Raw genomic sequence first — 18161 nt, 5'->3', positions numbered from 1 at the left:
AAAAAAAAAACATGAACAAACACTAAACAATTGTCTTTTTATTAACTAACATTAACACAGATTAATAAATGTATTGTTTCATGTTCGTTTGTATCATTTATCACTCAATTTGTTTATTTTTTACAGGGTGATTCTGGACAACCCGGTATAGCGACTCCTGGTCCAAAAGGTGAAAAGGTATATTAATGTTTTACACCATGCTTTTGTCTTCTTCATTACAAGTGTACAGATGTGTTTAAGTGGGAAAGAAACAAAATGTGCCTTGTGTTTAAGGGAGACTGTGGCATGTGCCAAACCTCTTCCTCTGAGGTGGGAAGTGGCCCATCTATAATAAAGGTCACAGGGGACCGTGGTCCTCCAGGACCTCCAGGTCCACCAGGAGAAGGAGTCGAAGGCAAACAGGTGAGCCTGACTATTTTATAATCACTTTATATTGGAGGAAGCAAGGGTGATGTGTTGCTTCTAGTGTATAAGCGAATACAGTTTTAATTTGAGAAGCCCAAAACACACTGAGCTTGTTTTCAACAGGGGCCACCAGGTCTACAAGGTTTCAAAGGAGAGAAAGTAAGTTCATTATTTTTTAAAGCTGTGCATATATTGATATGTTCACAGTATAGGGGATTTTTCATCATTTTTATGTGTGTAGGGTGATCAGGGTTTTCAGGGAGACCCAGGTGTGGATGGGGCAGCTGGACCCCCAGGACCTCATGGAGAACCCGGCAGGAACGGCCTTAATGGAATGAAAGGTGAAAAGGTAATTGTCAGATAAAATTGATCATGCAGTCACATTTTTATTACATTGCATTAAATTATGTGCCATCACAGGATATTTTTAATTATCCTTCATCATGTTGATATAATAGATTACACCCTTTATATGACTGCGTATAAAAAGAAAAAACACATGAGCATGGCTGGCCATCTGGATTTCTCCTTACTTGCAATTTAAAAGCTTTCTGTCTTTTCTTATTGCATCTGTGTCTGCATCGCCAGGGAGATGCATGTGACAGCTGTCCATCACTCTCTGAAGGAAATGGCAATGTTGTTGGCTTACCAGGGCCCAAGGGAGAGAGAGGAGAGCCAGGCTTGCCAGGCGAGGGCAGAGGAGGCAAACAGGTGCAAGTTTTTTTCTGTACAAATGCATGCTTTCGCAATAAATAAGTGGTGTTCTGTATGACTACTGCACATACAAAGAGTTACACATCTAAAATAAAAAGCCTAACTTAGGATCAGACAATTGTTGCTACATACAGTATATTACTGATACTTTAAATCATGCACCTTGTTGAGGAAGGGTCCACTTTTCTAAACAAATGAATTTGTGATTTTGGCCTAGCAGATGATAAAAAGAGCAATAAAACAAACAAACAAACAAATAACCTTCATTGATTAATATTGGTAGTACTTAGTTTAGATGCCATTAAACAAATAAGTGTGATTAATAGGGTTATAATGATAATGTTCCATTTGTGAGTTTTTAAAATGTAATCAAATCATAATTGTATTGTGGCAGATTTTGAGATACTGTATCAGCAAGTATTTTCAGATTGCATCGTGATAAAATACTTGATTTATACCACTAGTGATTAATTAGTTATTTAAAAAAGGAATGCATACCTGGACACTTTTTATTTTATTTATTATTATCTTTATTCTATAGGGTCGGCCAGGCCCACCTGGTGTCCAGGGACCTCCAGGGCTTAAAGGCAGTCAGGTAAAGTAACACACCTGACTAATGTGCATACATCAAAAGTTAATAAGATTGACTGAGGAGTGATGCTTATGTTTATTTATTATTAGGGTGATGCTGGGCTTCCAGGTACTGGCCTTCCAGGACTGCAGGTGAATGAACAGTTATTGTAATCACTCTTTTCATTTATATTTTTTTTTTTTTTGAGAAATGTGCAGGTGTCAGTTGCATTTAAATAATTCCTTTAATGCACCAGCTCTTTGAAATGTTTTGATGTTCTCATTTAGGGTGAGCAGGGACCTAGAGGTTTTCCCGGAGTTGCTGTAAGTACACAAACAAGATTGTGTTCTTGGGTGTTCACACATGGATTTGGACCTTTGAGTGTGCAATTTGCAGATGTTGTTCTCTTTATTTTTTTTATTTTTTTTACATGTCCACTGTTATCTGAAACATACACTACTGTTCAGTATAATTTATAAAATGTTTTTGAAGTTTCTTATACTCACCAAGGCTGCATTTAATTAATTAAGAATACAGTAAAACAGTAAAGATGTGTAATATTATTAGAATTAAAAATATCTGTTTTATATTTGAATATATTTTCAAATGTAATGTATTCCTTTCATAGCAAAGCTGAATGTTCAGCATCATTACTTCAGTCTTCAGTGTCACACGATCCTTCAGAAATCAGTCCAATATGCTGATTTTTGTGCATCCTTGCTGAAGAAAATTATGTATATATATATATATATATATATATATATATATATATATATATATATATATATATATATATATATATATATATATTATTTTTTTTTTTTTTTTTTTTTTTATTATTATTAACCCTGTAACTTTTGAACAGTAGTGTATGAATCACAATAATAAATAAAAAAGCTCTTTTATTAAGGACCACATGTGAAAACCAAGTGTAAAAACAATCATGTGTGTCCTACAGGGTCCAGAAGGACGCCTGGGACCTGCAGGACCGATTGGACCAGCGGGACAAAGGGTAGATTACCAACACAATGACACTGTACTCTTCAGGCCAAAAGACAATCTGGATCTGACCTCACTGCTGTCCTAATATATTGCTTGATATCAACAGGGTCCAAAGGGAGAAATGGGACCACCAGGGCCACACGGGCCAATGGGAATAGGACCAATAGGACCCCCGGTAAGAATTTGACATACAGTAAACATGGACTAAAAGATTGTCCCCAGCCAGTGATGCAGCCATTCTTTATGTTCAGGCTCTCGTCATTGTATCTGAATGCCATTATGGATTTGATTATCTGTTTTGCATACAGTGGGTATAGAAAATAATCACCCCCCTTTAAAATAATCACATTTGTTAACATCCAAGTGATAAATATAACACCAAACAAAACAGAAAAAAAAAAAAAAAAACTTTTGACTTTCAACTGTGATCAGCTGTGGTCGTTTTGATCAGCTCAGCATGAAAAGAGCTTTCCTGGAGCATTTCAGTCATTGGTAGTGCAACTGAAACTATCAACTATGGGTGGAAAGACACTGTCAAAAGATTTCCAGGATAAAGTTGTGGGTGGGCACATGTCAGGAGGTGGATACAAAAAAAAAATTGTCAAAAGCTATATCAATGCAAAAAAAAAACATAAAAAAAAAACAGAATCACTGAGATCTTTTGACAGTGTCTTTCCACCCATAGTTGATATACCCACTGTAAATAATGCGAGATAAGCACATTTAGTTTTAAGTATGTTGTTTCACATCATAGGAAATAGGGAGTGGGATGAGATACAGCCTGTTTTTTTTTTTTTTGTTGTTTTTTTTTTGTCTTGCAATTTTTAAATGATTTAAATCATCTGTGTCACAGGGTAGGGATGGAACGCAAGGATTTCCTGGAATACCAGGGCAGGATGGGATTCCTGTAAGTTTGTTTGTCTGTTTGTTTAATTCTTTCCAGCAAGCCTTTGTTTAACTCCTCTAACTTATTCCCATTTTGTGACACGCTCTGTGATTAACAAATTCACCCAAGCATATTGTCCGTTGTTCATTGCTCTGCCATCTAGAGATGGCATCAAACGATCTTCCATAAACTGAAGAGACAAATGCAGCGAGAGTTTGTTGTCTTGCCGGAGCTTGTCATTAAAAAAGCAAAGTTAGCATTGCCTGTTCTCGCATCAGATGTTAATTACATGGGGCTTTGTCGCAGAGAGCTTAAAGAGTGAATTCAGAGACAGACTCGGGTCATATTCGACTCTGCCTGGATCCCTAACAGCAACACATTGTCTGCTCGCATCACATCACCTGCCACTGCTCCTCCCCGATCCACACTCATCTCGCAGGCCCTGGAGAGTTACACTCAATAGCACTGTCTAACTGAGCTTTTGTGTGTGTGTTTCTCCTTGTCTTTCAGGGAGCCTATGGGCCTAAGGGTGACAAGGTAAGTGTCTGGATCAGTGAGCTGGAGAGGCGATTTCCAGCTTTCCCGAAGCAGTGAGAGAGTGTGTGTGTGTGTGTGTGTGTGTGTTGAGGGAACGATGGATAGGAGGAGTAATGTTTAGAGCGACCGTCTGTACACATACTGATGTGTTCACCCTGGAGACACAAACAGACTCATAAATCTGACAGAAGAGTTTGACGGTGCTGAAAAAGTCCAAAATGCCCTCGAGCTAAAACAGGGCCATTAATTGGTGAATATTACAGTTGTCATCTGTAATCTGACAAAATCAGGGAATATCAAAGAGAAAGGAAGTGAGCGTTAGGGAGATGTGAAATAGAGACCGCGAAAGAAAAGCCCTGGAAATGCTTCATTCTTTAATGTCCTCTGTTGTCTCCCAGACTAATTTGTCGAAACACAGGAAAGTGGCAGCTGATATCAAATGATGCATATTCCTCTTAAGTGTGATGAAGTGATCTGTGATTCCTGTTCAGTGCCAGGATAGAATTCCACAGCAGATCTTTTTTTTAATTTCGACATCATTTCACGTTGCAACACAAGGTGACATGGGTGTGTGCATGTGTGTGACCGTGTGTGCATGTTGAGACCATGGTTATTATAGTTAACTAACTGAAACTAAACCATAAAAAAAAATAATAATAACTTTTTAACTGAAATAAAATATATAAAAAATAGTTTAGCTAATTGCTAAGTCAACATTTATTATTTTCATTTTGATTAACTTGATGTAGTAAAATAACTTAACCTAAAACTGAAATTAAAATAATACAAATAGTATAGACATAATATATATATATATATATATATATATATATATATATATATATATATATATATATATATATATATATATATATATATATAAAGATTCAAAATATTAGTAAACTATAATAGTATCTTAATAATACTACTTGGGAAGGTAAGGAAATTGTCACTAGTAATATTCCAAATACTAATTTGTTTGACTTGAATATGTTAGAATAGAGTTGTGATGCTCTCTTCTAGTGTAGGTTGAATACATTTAATTTAAATATATAATTTGTCCCAATAAGCAAACACCTAGCAACATAAAACTATTCAGAATATAGAATCACCATGGAAGCAATCTAGTTGTGGCAGTTTACTCAGAAAATGTACAACTCACTTTAACCATTTCTTCTTCTTCTTTGCTTTTTTTTTTTTTTTTTCCTTGTGTGTGTGTGTGTGTGTGTGTCATAGGGTGAACCAGGAGAGTGCAACTGTTTGAACTATATGTTCCCTGGAACCGGTGGACCTGTGAGCTAATGCTTTGTTTTATTGTTGTTAATCAGGAAGACGTTAGCACACTCTCATACATACACACTCAAAGAATGTGGGCTATTAAACATAACCTTTCAAAATGAGACCCGATGTCATTCACAGTGCTAAAATCAATTACTCTTTTCTTTCAGGGGGTCCCAGGTGGTGAGGGCAGGTGGCAGCCTGGTCCTCAGGTCTGACATCCTTTTTCACTCTGAATTGCTCTTCTTCTGCTTAAATTTCAGCATTTTGAGAAGTTTGTGCAAGAAAAAAATACTAGCCATTACAATAGAATTACAACATTAATTCATTCATGAATGAATGAATGAATAGCAATTGCGACAGGGTTTCAGCGCTACACTCTACTAATGGACTTATGGAGACACAAAAAGGAATCTGAGAGTGATTGTGACTCTTTTAATGAGTAATGAATTACCATATTTTTACTTCTACTCATACCAATGTGCTTAATGTGTCTTAGGGGCCTCCTGGACCACCAGGCCCTCCAGGTCCCCCAGGGGCCCAAGGCTTTACAGGAATCCAAGGCCCACAGGTGAGTATAAAACAGATGGCATCAGTGCACCTCTGCTTTTTCTGTCTATTCCTCCATCCTTCTCTTTTTGAGGGGCTTCTGTATCAGGAAGGCCTGCATGGGTAATTCTGGGCTTCCACTAAAGCATATTTAAATGCACGAGTCTTCTGTAAAAGTTTATACATAAAATCAATTGTTAATTTAGCAAATAATGATTTCTACCACCATTAATTAAATGTAATGTAAATGTAATGTATATGTAATGTAAATGTAATGTCATGCAATTATAATGTAGTTTATAAAAGAGCACTGTATTAAAACATTGCTGTTTAAATTGCACGCTTTAAGGGATCCTCTGGGAATTTTGGATAATGCCTTGGAATGTGCTTCTTTAATGTCTGTGCTTTTAAAAGTTAATGTAAAGTAAATGTAAATATTAATGTCAATTTTAAAGCATAAATGTATAGATGCAATTTTGCGGGGGAAAATGAATTAAATTGAATCTAATTAATACATTACTTAAATAACTGGTTGGGGATCATGCTGCTTTTTATTTTTAAAAACCAAGCAGAAGCTCACTGTGAGGTTGCTGTATTTATTTTCAGTCCATTTTCATCTGTATCAGTTATGTTTTAAAAATACAATGGGAATTATGATGGTATTTAAGCCCATCATCGTTTAAATCGCCCTGATAAACTGGCAAATTGACTTCTGTATGACCTCACCATGAGCACTGATTGGTCTTTAACCTGGTGTTGTGTTGATTTCCCAAGCCTTCTCAAGAACTGAAATGTAAAAAATAGACAGAGAAAGGCAAGAAAAAATGTAAATGTCTACTCCGAGCTGGAACACAAACCAGGAGAGGGTCCAGTGCTTTGGCTAATTTCCCTCTGCCCCGCTGGAGAAGGAGGTGTCCAGATTGTGGCCACAAGCTAAACCAATTCAACCTCAGTTCCTTCTTACAGGGTATCCCTGGCAACGATGGCGTACCAGGGAAACCGGGTCCACCCGGCGAAGCTGTGAGTAACTAGACAGGGGGAGGAGCTTCATTTATTAGTGTACATAAACACAGAGCAAGGAGTCTGGTTGGTCGACTTCTGCATTAGAAGGGGAGCGGGCTGGGCCTTCTTTAAATCAGTGCAGGGAGACAGAGCTCTCTAGAAATGATTCATGAGGACAACAGCAGCTTTTTTATGATACGAAAAGGAACCAGTAAGCATTTGAAAGCATCTTAACTCGGCGTCTCTGCTGCAGTGTGTCCTTTATGGCCACCGAAGGTCCCATTACCCTTCCAGAGTTAAATCACAGTCTCCGAGGCTTTGTGTAATGGTAAACACTGCCATTGTGTTGAGTTACGGTTGAGGAAGGCCATTACTGTGAGTGATGTTACATATAGAAAGAGCCGTTAGATATTTGGTTGAAAGCAGGATTTCGGCATTAATGGCCCACACGCATATTTTCTCAGCTGGACGGAGGCCCATCCTGAAATCAGAGCTCCGGACTTCCAGCCTGCAGTGGATATTTGGCCAGACTTCTGTCCCGGCCCGCTTTGCTCCACTTCTATCGGCAGATTCAGACCACCGAGTTCTTCCAGAGCACAATCAGATCTAAACCATGTTATTCTTTTAACTCTCGTTTGTCAACCTTTGAGAAACAGACCCCGCAAACTACTTAATCCCAAAGCTAGTTCATTAATTTACAAATCAATTCTGTTCTATTGAGCCCAAAACACTAAATAGTTCAACTAAATAAGAGTAACAAATAATATAAGGAATTCAAATGGTTCTTTAAAAAAATAAAAGTCTAAAATGTGACCAATTTCCATATTAAAACCATAATTGCAGTAGATAAATTGGATGGCTAAGATGCCATCATATGAGTGGTCCTGGAATGAAGCCACTTTACTGAGCTGTGGAGAGCACAAACTAGCCAATGGTGTGAGGAGATGATGTACTTGAAGCACATTGGTATCTACACACTAGATGCTCATCGCACCTTCAAGAGCATCTGAGAGCAGCTCTCATATTCGGTCAAGTTCTCTGGTTTAACTGTAGTTAGAGGAATATTTCAGTCCTCTATACAAAAAATGGGCCAGGTGGGCCAAGTGCATATAATAAATTGGTACGAGGTGAAGTGGATTTTTTTAAAACGCTTCAAAATACTCTGGATTCATGACATGCTCCACATATAGGATTCCATATCAGTTTGAAGTATATAATTTTTTTTTTTTTTTTTGTCCTTCTGAAAGTCTTTTGTGCTCTGAAACTAATGCTTAGTAAAGAAGGATGAGAAACTTCTTATCCATGCTGTAAATGGCAATACAGTAGAACAATATTTTTTTTTTTTTTAGCATATTTAATAATATTTTCATTTACATGTGTATGGATGCAATTAACTGTTTTGAGATGACAGCATAATAAATAATTGTAGCATAATGTGAAATTATTTATCACGTTAAATTCAGCTCCGATTCTAAAAAGTTCCATTATTAAAATGTGATTTTTTTTTTTTTTTTTTTTTTTATTAATAATAATGAGATCATAACTTCCAAAGCAATGCTTAAAAAAAATAATAAAATAAATAAATAAAATAACACTTTTAGTGTACTGCATTGCCTTGGTCTCACCATATTCACTTTCTTCTGAACTTCTGATTATTATTGCACATTCATTTGTTGTGAAATGGAAAAGTGTTTTTGATGTAGTCACCGTGGCTGACTGTCTCCTCCATCTTGCAGCCTCCTGTTTTGCTGCCTCAGGATTCAGCTCCCACAGGGAAGGTGAGCAAACAGTCTAGCCATGCTAAGTTATCTGTATTAACTGGACGTGTTCAACTTATTTCTCTCGCTCTATGACATTATTAGTATGCATGTGCATGGGAGCACTGGTATTATCTGGTGTACAGAAACATACACACTAGCATAGTTGGTGTGGTGTGAATAAATGTTATTTTTTTCATTCTGCCCCCAAAGCAGTACAAATACGACAGCAAGACATCTATGCAATGCATGCATTTTCATTTGGATGATGCTGGAATTTTTAGTGCAGGGGGCTTCAACCTTTTTGAGGCCGAGAACCCCTATGGTGGATAGAGAGATGAAGCAGGGTACCCCTGTTATATATTCCATAAAATATAGTGCTGACATATTTTATACATATACAACCATATTAATGTATGTATTGTAGATAGTTTATGATTCTTACATAGCGAACCGATTACACATTTATTTATTAAACTACCATTCAAAAGTACGAAAGTTCTAAGCGGCCATGCATTATATATTTTTTTCCTTTTTGTTTTCTCGTTATAACGACTTAATTTTCTCATTATCTCGACATAACGAAAGTCGTTTTCTCGTTATAACGACTTATTTTTCTCGTTATCTCGACATAACGAAGTTCGTTTTCTCATTATAACGACTTATTTTTCTTGTTATCTCGACATAACGAAAGTTTGTTTTCTCGTTATAACGACATGACAGTTTTACAGCTTTACTGCTATAGTAACGAACTCAACTTTGACAGGCATCTGATGGACACCATGCAGGCGCTCTTACTGTAGCCTATATTTCAGCAAATTTAGCTTCCCCGAGGTAATAACATCTACAATACTGTATATAAATAAAAGCTGATCAATCACTGCTGATTTCTCCAGAGACAGTACAACAAATGTTTTGTTTTTGTAATTAACATGTTTAAATGGCAGATATCATGTGTGTTACAAGCTTCTGTTTGAAAAGAGCGTCCATGTGTAGGACTACGTGTAGTGTGTGTGTGTGTACGTGTGTGTGTGTGTGTGTGTGTGTGTGTGTGTGTGTGTAGAAAAAAAAAACGATTACAACATTATAGAACAAAACTGAATTCAATTAGCCTATGGATTTTACATATACATCACATTTCACATCAGTATGGTTAACAATAAAGATTAGTAATAAGGAAAAGAAGCACATCAGCCTGCATCGTTAAATCCCGTCCTACTGTAGATAAACAGAATACAGTGATGTCAACCTTGGTTTTGATAAGCAGTTATTTTATGACACAGAACGCGTTGGTGAAACTCATGCATCTAGCAGGAACTTAATACACAAAATATTCATATTGATTCAAGCATTTAACATTTATGAATTAATTAAATGTCAGTAATGAAGACTGCACAAATTATAGCGATCATGAGGAAGGTCCGCGTACAGTAAAGTGGATAGTGTACAATGCCCCATCAGTTATATTCAGGTCTATAGTGCCACCTGCTGGCGCAGTTTTGTAACTTCTTAGAGAAATTTAAGTCGTTATAACGAGAAAACGAACTTCGTTATGTCGAGAAAACGAACCTCGTTATGTCGAGAAAACGAGAAAATGAAGTCGTTATAACAAGAAAACGAACTTCATTATGTCGAGAAAATGAGAAAATTAAGTCGTTATAACGAGAAAACAAGAAGAAAAAATATTATAATGCATGGCCGCTTAGAACTTCCGTACAAAAGTGTGGGATTCATAAAAAAATTTAGTCTCCTATGCGGATCAAGGTTGTATTGATTTGATCAAATAGAATTAGAATTTTGCCATTCCCTTTTGATACTTTTTCCATCTGTTTCACACACACACACACACACGCACACATACACACACACAAACACACACACACACGTCTTAATGACAAATGTGTGCTGTTCAGGGAGAAGAATTTATCTTATCAGAGTCGGTTCAAGAGCCATTTATTTTTCAAACTAGTTTTTTGGCTTTTGAAACCTTGTACATTCTTTGAGCGGGGGTTATTTGGATTCTTTTATTCCTGTTCTATCATGTGAGAATATAGTTTTTGCTGTTAACAAAATATCTTGTTTAAATTTCATGAATCCTTCTCAGTCTTTCTTTACCTTCTTACTCTTCAATGCAGCACTACTTTTCACTAATATTTGCATGCAGGCGCTGTGTTTTATTGTTAATTTGTTCTTGCAGTGAGTACACGTGTGTGTGTGTGTGTGTGTGTGTGTGTGTGTGTGTGTGTGTGTGTGTCACTGTAGGAGGGCTGTGGCGAATGCTCCAAGGGTCTACCAGGTGTGCCCGGCGTGGTTGGTGCTAAGGGCGAGAAGGGAGATCAGGGCAAGCCTGGTGTTGAACACTTAGATGGATGCGAACGGGTGAGAGGGATCAATGATGGATGATGTGATTGGTATTAAACAAACAAGGGTGTTGGTAATTTGTTTGTTTGCTGTTGTCTTAAGCTTTCTGTTTGGCATGCCATTGATTTCTACAGTGTTGTTGCAGTACAGTACAGTACTAAACCTATCTCTATGATCGCCTTTACAGTGTATAGAGAAGCTGCAGAGAGAAGAAACACCCAGGCGGCCTGTAAGTCTGTGGGCCGAATGATTAATGCTCTTTTTATACTCACATAAAACAATGAAAGGGAAGCTTCCCCAGCTACAAGCTACTCATGATGTTAATCTCAATTTAATGAAATCTCAGTTAGGATCACAGGATTAAAATACAAATAAGCTTAATAAATGAATAGTAATTTGTAATCTTATTCAATTCATATTAATATTAAAAACTTAAATATTTAGTTAAATGTTGCTGTTCATGTTTTTTTTTTTTTTAGGTTGTATTTAACTAGAAAAAAAAAAAACACTTCATGATGAACACTACACGACGATGAACAACAGCATTTAAGTAAATATATTACATAAAAAAGATGCAGGGCATTATAGAAAGTTCTTAGTGAATGAATGAATCGCTTTAAAATGCTCCATTTAACATGAATGTTCAAACAAACCAATTCACTAAAATGAATTGGAACATTTCAGAATTGAGACAATCATACTCTTCTTCTACTCATTGGGAAGTCATAGCTTGTTACTGGAAAAGCTATACTATTACGAAACCAGCCGAGCTACTGTCACATTATTGAAAATTGTAATCCACTGTTCCATTGTTTTGACACAAAGCTGTTCCTTTACATCACTTAAAAGTCATTATTTGTTTCTCTTCAAATTGTGCATGCATTTCTGGATTGTAACCCCTCATGTCTGCTCAATGTTTTAGACGAGTAACAGTGGTCAGTGTGTTGGTGCACCAGGGATGCCCGGATTCCCAGGGAACCCAGGGGACAAAGGAGAGACAGTGAGAGAACTTGCCATGTTTCAGTACTATCAGCCTGTTAGAGAGAATACAAGAGCTCTGCTTTTTCCTAATTGTTGCGAATCTAACAACACAATATTTTAATATTGAAAGCAAATATATATAAATATATACAACACACTCCAATTAAATTATTCTGAACCCCAATTAACTCCAAGATTTGTGTTATCAAGGGCTTAAAGATAAGCCTCTGAAAGGTGGGGGACACATTTGTATTGCCTTATCACCTTGGCTCATGAATATTTATTAGGTGTTGTAATGTTTGCCCAGTTGTCCTAACTGATTTGTTGAAAGACAAGTAGGTGGGCGCTAGGCATAGTAGGATTACTTCATACCACATGCACGTTCATTCAGTCTAATGTTGATGCAGTCAGTTGGCAGAGACTTCTGCTTGGTCTTAGTCATCCTAGTAAGCTGCTATTTATTTCAAAACAGAATCAAAACAAACTTTTTGATTCAACATAGAACTTACTCCACATAAGGCTACGATGTGGCCATACAATTGTTTTTCTGCATCTTGAGACTCTTCAGAGGCGGTGTGAATGCATTTACACCACAGTTAGAATTGCATAAATAATACTAGGAGATGAAAGGGTTTTACATGGGCATTACTGGGTTTATGATTAATATTGAAATCTGATTTGTTCAGAAACTAAGCAAATGACTGTCTTTAGGATTGGGTGACCGAATCTTTGGTACACTCGTTCTAAACCATGGATTCATTCCGTAATGAAACACAGCTGTGATTTTTGGTCAGAAAAACTGTTCTGTTGTGGCTTTGTTTTAAATTATTTAGGAGCAAAAGCAAACAATATTGCATGTAAAATGTAATACAATACTGTTTATTAAAATGCTGTGAATATTGTTTTTAATCATAGGTATTAACCCCAAATTAACATGATATATATGAATATATAATTATATGCATATATGATGTAAAATAATGATTATTATACAGCCCCAGTTATAATGGTTGCTTTGCCTGCCCCTACATGTACACTATAAAAGATTATCTTGGTCTGTTTTCTCTTTCTCTAGGGTACTAGAGGTGAGCGAGGACCTCCTGGTCTTCCTGGAACCCCAGTAAGTTTAAACTTCGCCAGTTATGCTCCAGATTGTCTCCTAAAAGGTCATTTCTGGCAGGATTGTCATTGTAGCCCTCTTTTCTTAGAAACTGAGACAGAGTGACCCCAGATGACTTTTAGAGTGCAGGCCATAATATATACTGTAGAGACAAGCCAATGTTGAGTACTTCTTATAGAAGGTTTTTAGGTTCAGAGTTTTCAGTTAGAATGAACCAAAAAGGGAAATAAATTTAAGGAGTAAATAAAAAAGGAATAAATGACTCTTTGCTGTGAGGTTAGAGAGGCCCCTACAGGTTTGGCCCAGAATTGCAGAATGCTTTCCAAAATATTTGTGCCATGTCAAGATCCTCAAACATCAATAGCTGTGACGTATTTGTATCAGTTACTGCTCTGAACACAAAATGCAACAAATAGAACAAACCCACTGAAAGTTTAGTGTGATCCACCAGGCGCTGCGCAGTGGACCACATAAATATTTCTGTTTAATTGTACTTTCCGTCTCACTTTACTAGTACCAAGCATTCAAAAACTAGTAAAACATGCTGCATGACTTTGAGAAATGAAGAGGAAAGTTGGGATGCATGTGGAAGGATTGCTTTTATTTGTTTGTTTCTTGTTTTTGCTTAATCATAAAGGAATATATTTCTAACTGTTGCTCTCTTATTATCATTGTTTTATAGGGCAATATTGGTTTCCCCGGTCCTCAAGGGCCTCCTGGACTGCCTGTAAGTCAACACATGCAAAGTTAAGACCAGCCCATCGGTCCCACTTTATATTAAGTGGCCTTAACTACTATGTACTTACATCAAAAAATAAATACAATGTACTTATTGTGTTCATATTGTATTGCAACTTTTTTTTTTTTTTTTTTTTGCTGCTATTGAAGTGGGAAACAGGTAAGGTTAGGGACAGATTTGGTGGTATGGGTAAGTTTAAGGGTGTTACAAGGTGTAAGGGATGGGTCAGCGTGTAATTATACATGTAATTACACAAATTAATTTATATTTTTCAAATATAAGTACAATGTAAAAACATGTATGTACACAATAAGTGCATTGTACCAAATTAATAATTAAAATTTAACTACATAGTAGTTAAGGCCACTTAATATAAAGTGGGTCCAGCCCATCTTTTCTCGTGTGCAATGATGAATGCCACAAGGAATAAAACTGCACTGTTGTGCTGCTTGTTCAATTACCTCTCTATAGCCATTGTGTATGTGCTGACAGGTTATTTTGCAAGGCATGTTTTAGCAGAGGTTTGGGCTTACTGATGAATTGAGTCTGAGCCAGAATGGATTTTATTTTAATGTTGTCCAGATTTATGCTTTGTGAGCTTTATCTAACTTTCTTTAATTTGCTTCAATCTACACTGTTTGAAACAACAAACTCAGCTGTGTAGATTTTCTTGCTTTTTTCTATTCTATTAGCATGGAAAAGCAGAAAATAAAGATTTACAGAATGCCAATCTTTTCCGAAATGACATTTTCTGTGGAATTGATCCGCTTATTGAATGATATATAACTGAACCACTGAGGAGTGTGTGCAGTCAGCAAGATTCGGGAAAATAGAAGACATTGCCAAAAGAGACAGTCAATAGAGGGATATTATTATTTTTTTTTTATTCTAGCTTATTTAAAGATGAAGATAAATACAAAATCTGTGAGTGAGCCATTATTAAGTTCTTGAAGAGTCTAAACACTGACAATTTCACAACTTTGTTTGTTGGAGTGGTCCGACATGTCAAAGCCTCACTCAACCAGTGATGTGAGTTTAAAATGGACTGCTTTCATTAATCATTCTTAAATTAAATTAAAGTTAAACCAGTGAGATCAAATCCACCTGCTAGACACGGCAATACACTTAATGATTTAACAGGCATGAAGCGGGTCAGAGACTCTCAAACCTGCTGCCGGCAACTCTTAAATTCATTATCATTATTTATGCAGTATTTTTCTCGAGGGAAAGTCTTCATGACGTTGAAATCCGCTGTCTTTGACCTTGCTGAACAAAAAGTCCTGACAAAATTGTTTTCTTCCCACAGGGCACAAATTTATTTACAGTTTTTCTCAGTCGATTTTACTAAATAAGGCCAATGCATTTAGAAAAAGTACAATATTATTAGTATGAGAACAGTCTGGCTGGAAGATTATTTTGATACCGTTTCGATCTCTGTTAACTGCTTAAATAGCATTGACCTTCATTTAGGTGATGTATCTATGCAGGAAGCATTTCCTGGAGTATTATCCAGTATGAGATTCAGGTCAGGTCTATGTCTTTTTCATTGTGAATGCAATAGCTAATAGGCATGTTTTGTCTCGTGGCTATAGAGGTAAAAACAATAAAAACAATCACTATGCATCATTTGTCTCTTCCTGGTTTACATATGCCAGGAAAGTAGGATTCAGGAATTAATTCCCCTTACTTTCCTCCCTCGGTTGGAAAATAAATGCCAAGCATTTGGCAGGTGTATTAACATTTTGTTATGCTGTTAAGATCACAATTATCTGAAATCAAGGCTGTAAAAACAAGTATTCTCCAGATATTGTAATAGAATGTCTTATGTATATGGCGAATAGACATAAAATGCTTATGCTTATGCTTATTCGCTGGCTCTGTTGCTAATGCCTCTTTCATTTTTTTTAAATCATAGGGTCAACAAGGTCAGAGAGGGACAGATGGACTTCCAGGACAGAAAGGTGAACAGGTGAGTATCTCAAGAATACAGAAGCCCATGGACAGTTAACTGTATTATTAAGTTACTTTTGTTATTTTCACAAAGGCTCCACCAGGAAATCCTGGCTATCCTGGAACCATGGGACCACCTGGACTCCCTGTAAGTCTTATCAATATTTGACTGACCATTGACAACGGACCAGATGCAGAGACATCATATTAATGTTTCGACATGTTGTATCACTGCCAGTTTTTTGATTGGTGGGTTGAAGTCATAATGCTTTTTTTCCAGGGCCTTAAAGGAGAGCGTGGCAGTCCAGGGACTGCAGGGCAGAAAGGAGATTCTGTAAGAACGGACTCTTTAAACAATTTTAAAAGTGTGCAGTTTTTTCATTTCATTCACTTTTAATGGGATCTATTTTTATGTCAGTAATTTATGTGATCAAAAATACAGGAAAACAATTATTTTAAATGATAAAAAAAAAAGATTAAAATAGAAAACATTTATTTATTTATTTATTTTTTTTCCTGTGATGGCAAAGCAGATTTTTTTTTCAAATGAACAGCATTTATTTAAAATAGAGGTCTTTTGTAACACAGTAAAAGTGTCATTTTTATCAATTTAATGTGTCCTGGCTGAATATAAGTATTCTTTATAAAAATATTACCGACCCTTTTGAATGGTGATGTAGTTATTACAGAAAAATACATAATTTTCAGACCACCTCAAACTTTAGTTTCGACTGTCCTTTGGGGGGGTTCGAGCCATGCAGGAGCATTCACAAAGGAAATCTTATAATGACTTTGTAAAAAGTGTTTGAAACTTTGCACTGTTTTTAAAAAGGGTCCACCGGGATCTCCAGGTTATCAAGGACCAGGCGGCCCAGCAGTGAGTAAACATCCAGTTTTCATGCCTTTATTTCTTCTGCTTCACATAAATATATATAGACTCTTACCTGAAGTCATGACTCTCAACGGTGCTGCACTTCACTGCTTTGTCTTTTTTTTATCATTGGGATTTTCTTGGATGGCTGATAATCATGCACGATATGTAGAAGCCAGATTCCCTTTTGTATTATCTTTGTGAGTAATAACTCTCAGATCAAACAAAAAAAACTTCAAGCATTTTGTAGATTGATTGTGGCAAAAACCTAGGAGAGCGTTGGTTTTGGTTCTTTTCTTTTAGTCTTTCTCCCACAGATTCAACATTGTTCTCAAAAACTGCCAATTTGCAATGTTAAAAAACATGTTTCCCTGACTGGCAGGGTCCTAAAGGGGAAGCTGGAACAGCGGGACCCGTGGGACCAAAGGGAGATCAGGTATGAAGCATGTTGCTGATATATTGCCAACAAAATGCTTCCCTTTAAAATATCTTTCCATGTGTGTCATATCCCTTGATATCACATTCTCATGATACCTTATTCTTTGATATTACACTATGTAGAGCAAGATGTTCTGTTTGCATTTTCAAATTTACAAGGCCAAGATCTGAGAAATGTGCTAAACATATACCTGTTTTTCCTGGAAAACAAATGTTTAAAAATGTTCTGTATTCACTCAATAAATTACCTGGTGTATCATCTTCATGTTGTTGCTGTGATTACAATTTACAGTGTGCATAATAACAGTTCTTGCATCTTCTGTTTACAGGGCTTCCAAGGGTCCCAAGGATTCCCAGGACAACCGGTGGGAATTCAGTCATTATGAAGCATCGTTTCCCCAACCGTTTCACTCAAAAATGACACATTAAACAGTAGAAGTGAAACGAATTCCACACTGTAAACTATTTTTACTTTAATTCTGAAATAAGCCTCATCTCTTTTCTCCTCATGTCTCCAGGGTCCTCCGGGTTTCTCAGGAAAAGCAGGTCCTCCAGGCCCTCCAGGACCACAAGCTGAAAAGGCAAGTGACAGTACTATCATGCCTGACCATGCATTGATCAATGAAATTATATAATATAGTGAAATGTTGAAATAAATCCTCAGTATATGAGCAATGACATTTGATAAATGACTCACCATTTGCATTCATTGGCATTATCACTTATGGTCACATTCACAAACAAGTGCTCTGGGATACTCTTTAGTCATTAAATGGCTTGAATGTGGAGTGTAGATGCTTCTCTTTCAAGCACTCACCCTTGCTTGATTTACACCCTTAGGGTAGTACTGGAGTTCAGGGCCCACAGGGACCCACAGGTCCCCCAGGATCACCCGGGGCACCAGGCATGCCTGTGAGTCTCACAATCCTATGGATAGACACTTTTTAAATCAGACGTTCAGCCTGTGTTGTCTCTGTGCACAATTAAACTTTCACAGTGA

The 18161-nt window shown here is 36.7% G+C and overlaps 1 protein-coding gene across 1 annotated transcript in view; it reads left to right on the top strand.

Annotated features, from left to right (window-relative positions):
- The window catches only part of LOC127935596 (collagen alpha-1(XVI) chain), a 63923-nt gene that overhangs the window by 37068 nt on the left and 8694 nt on the right, over positions 1-18161 (top strand). The window contains exons 28-57 of the mRNA XM_052533609.1: positions 127-177; positions 274-402; positions 529-564; positions 647-754; positions 994-1116; positions 1661-1714; positions 1801-1842; positions 1978-2013; positions 2649-2702; positions 2799-2867; positions 3546-3599; positions 4089-4115; positions 5352-5408; positions 5564-5605; positions 5893-5964; positions 6909-6962; positions 8681-8722; positions 10964-11080; positions 11250-11291; positions 11985-12062; positions 13119-13163; positions 13846-13890; positions 15818-15871; positions 15947-16000; positions 16133-16186; positions 16685-16729; positions 17106-17159; positions 17491-17526; positions 17680-17742; positions 18002-18073. Coding sequence (XP_052389569.1) covers positions 127-177; positions 274-402; positions 529-564; positions 647-754; positions 994-1116; positions 1661-1714; positions 1801-1842; positions 1978-2013; positions 2649-2702; positions 2799-2867; positions 3546-3599; positions 4089-4115; positions 5352-5408; positions 5564-5605; positions 5893-5964; positions 6909-6962; positions 8681-8722; positions 10964-11080; positions 11250-11291; positions 11985-12062; positions 13119-13163; positions 13846-13890; positions 15818-15871; positions 15947-16000; positions 16133-16186; positions 16685-16729; positions 17106-17159; positions 17491-17526; positions 17680-17742; positions 18002-18073 — 1809 coding nt within the window. The remainder of the gene's footprint in view (positions 1-126; positions 178-273; positions 403-528; positions 565-646; positions 755-993; positions 1117-1660; positions 1715-1800; positions 1843-1977; positions 2014-2648; positions 2703-2798; positions 2868-3545; positions 3600-4088; positions 4116-5351; positions 5409-5563; positions 5606-5892; positions 5965-6908; positions 6963-8680; positions 8723-10963; positions 11081-11249; positions 11292-11984; positions 12063-13118; positions 13164-13845; positions 13891-15817; positions 15872-15946; positions 16001-16132; positions 16187-16684; positions 16730-17105; positions 17160-17490; positions 17527-17679; positions 17743-18001; positions 18074-18161) is intronic.

Source organism: Carassius gibelio, chromosome A19 (genome assembly GCF_023724105.1).
Source record: "Carassius gibelio isolate Cgi1373 ecotype wild population from Czech Republic chromosome A19, carGib1.2-hapl.c, whole genome shotgun sequence".
Taxonomy (NCBI): domain Eukaryota; kingdom Metazoa; phylum Chordata; class Actinopteri; order Cypriniformes; family Cyprinidae; genus Carassius; species Carassius gibelio.
Note: the sequence above shows the minus strand (reverse complement) of the source record. Positions and strands in the feature narration are given on the sequence as shown.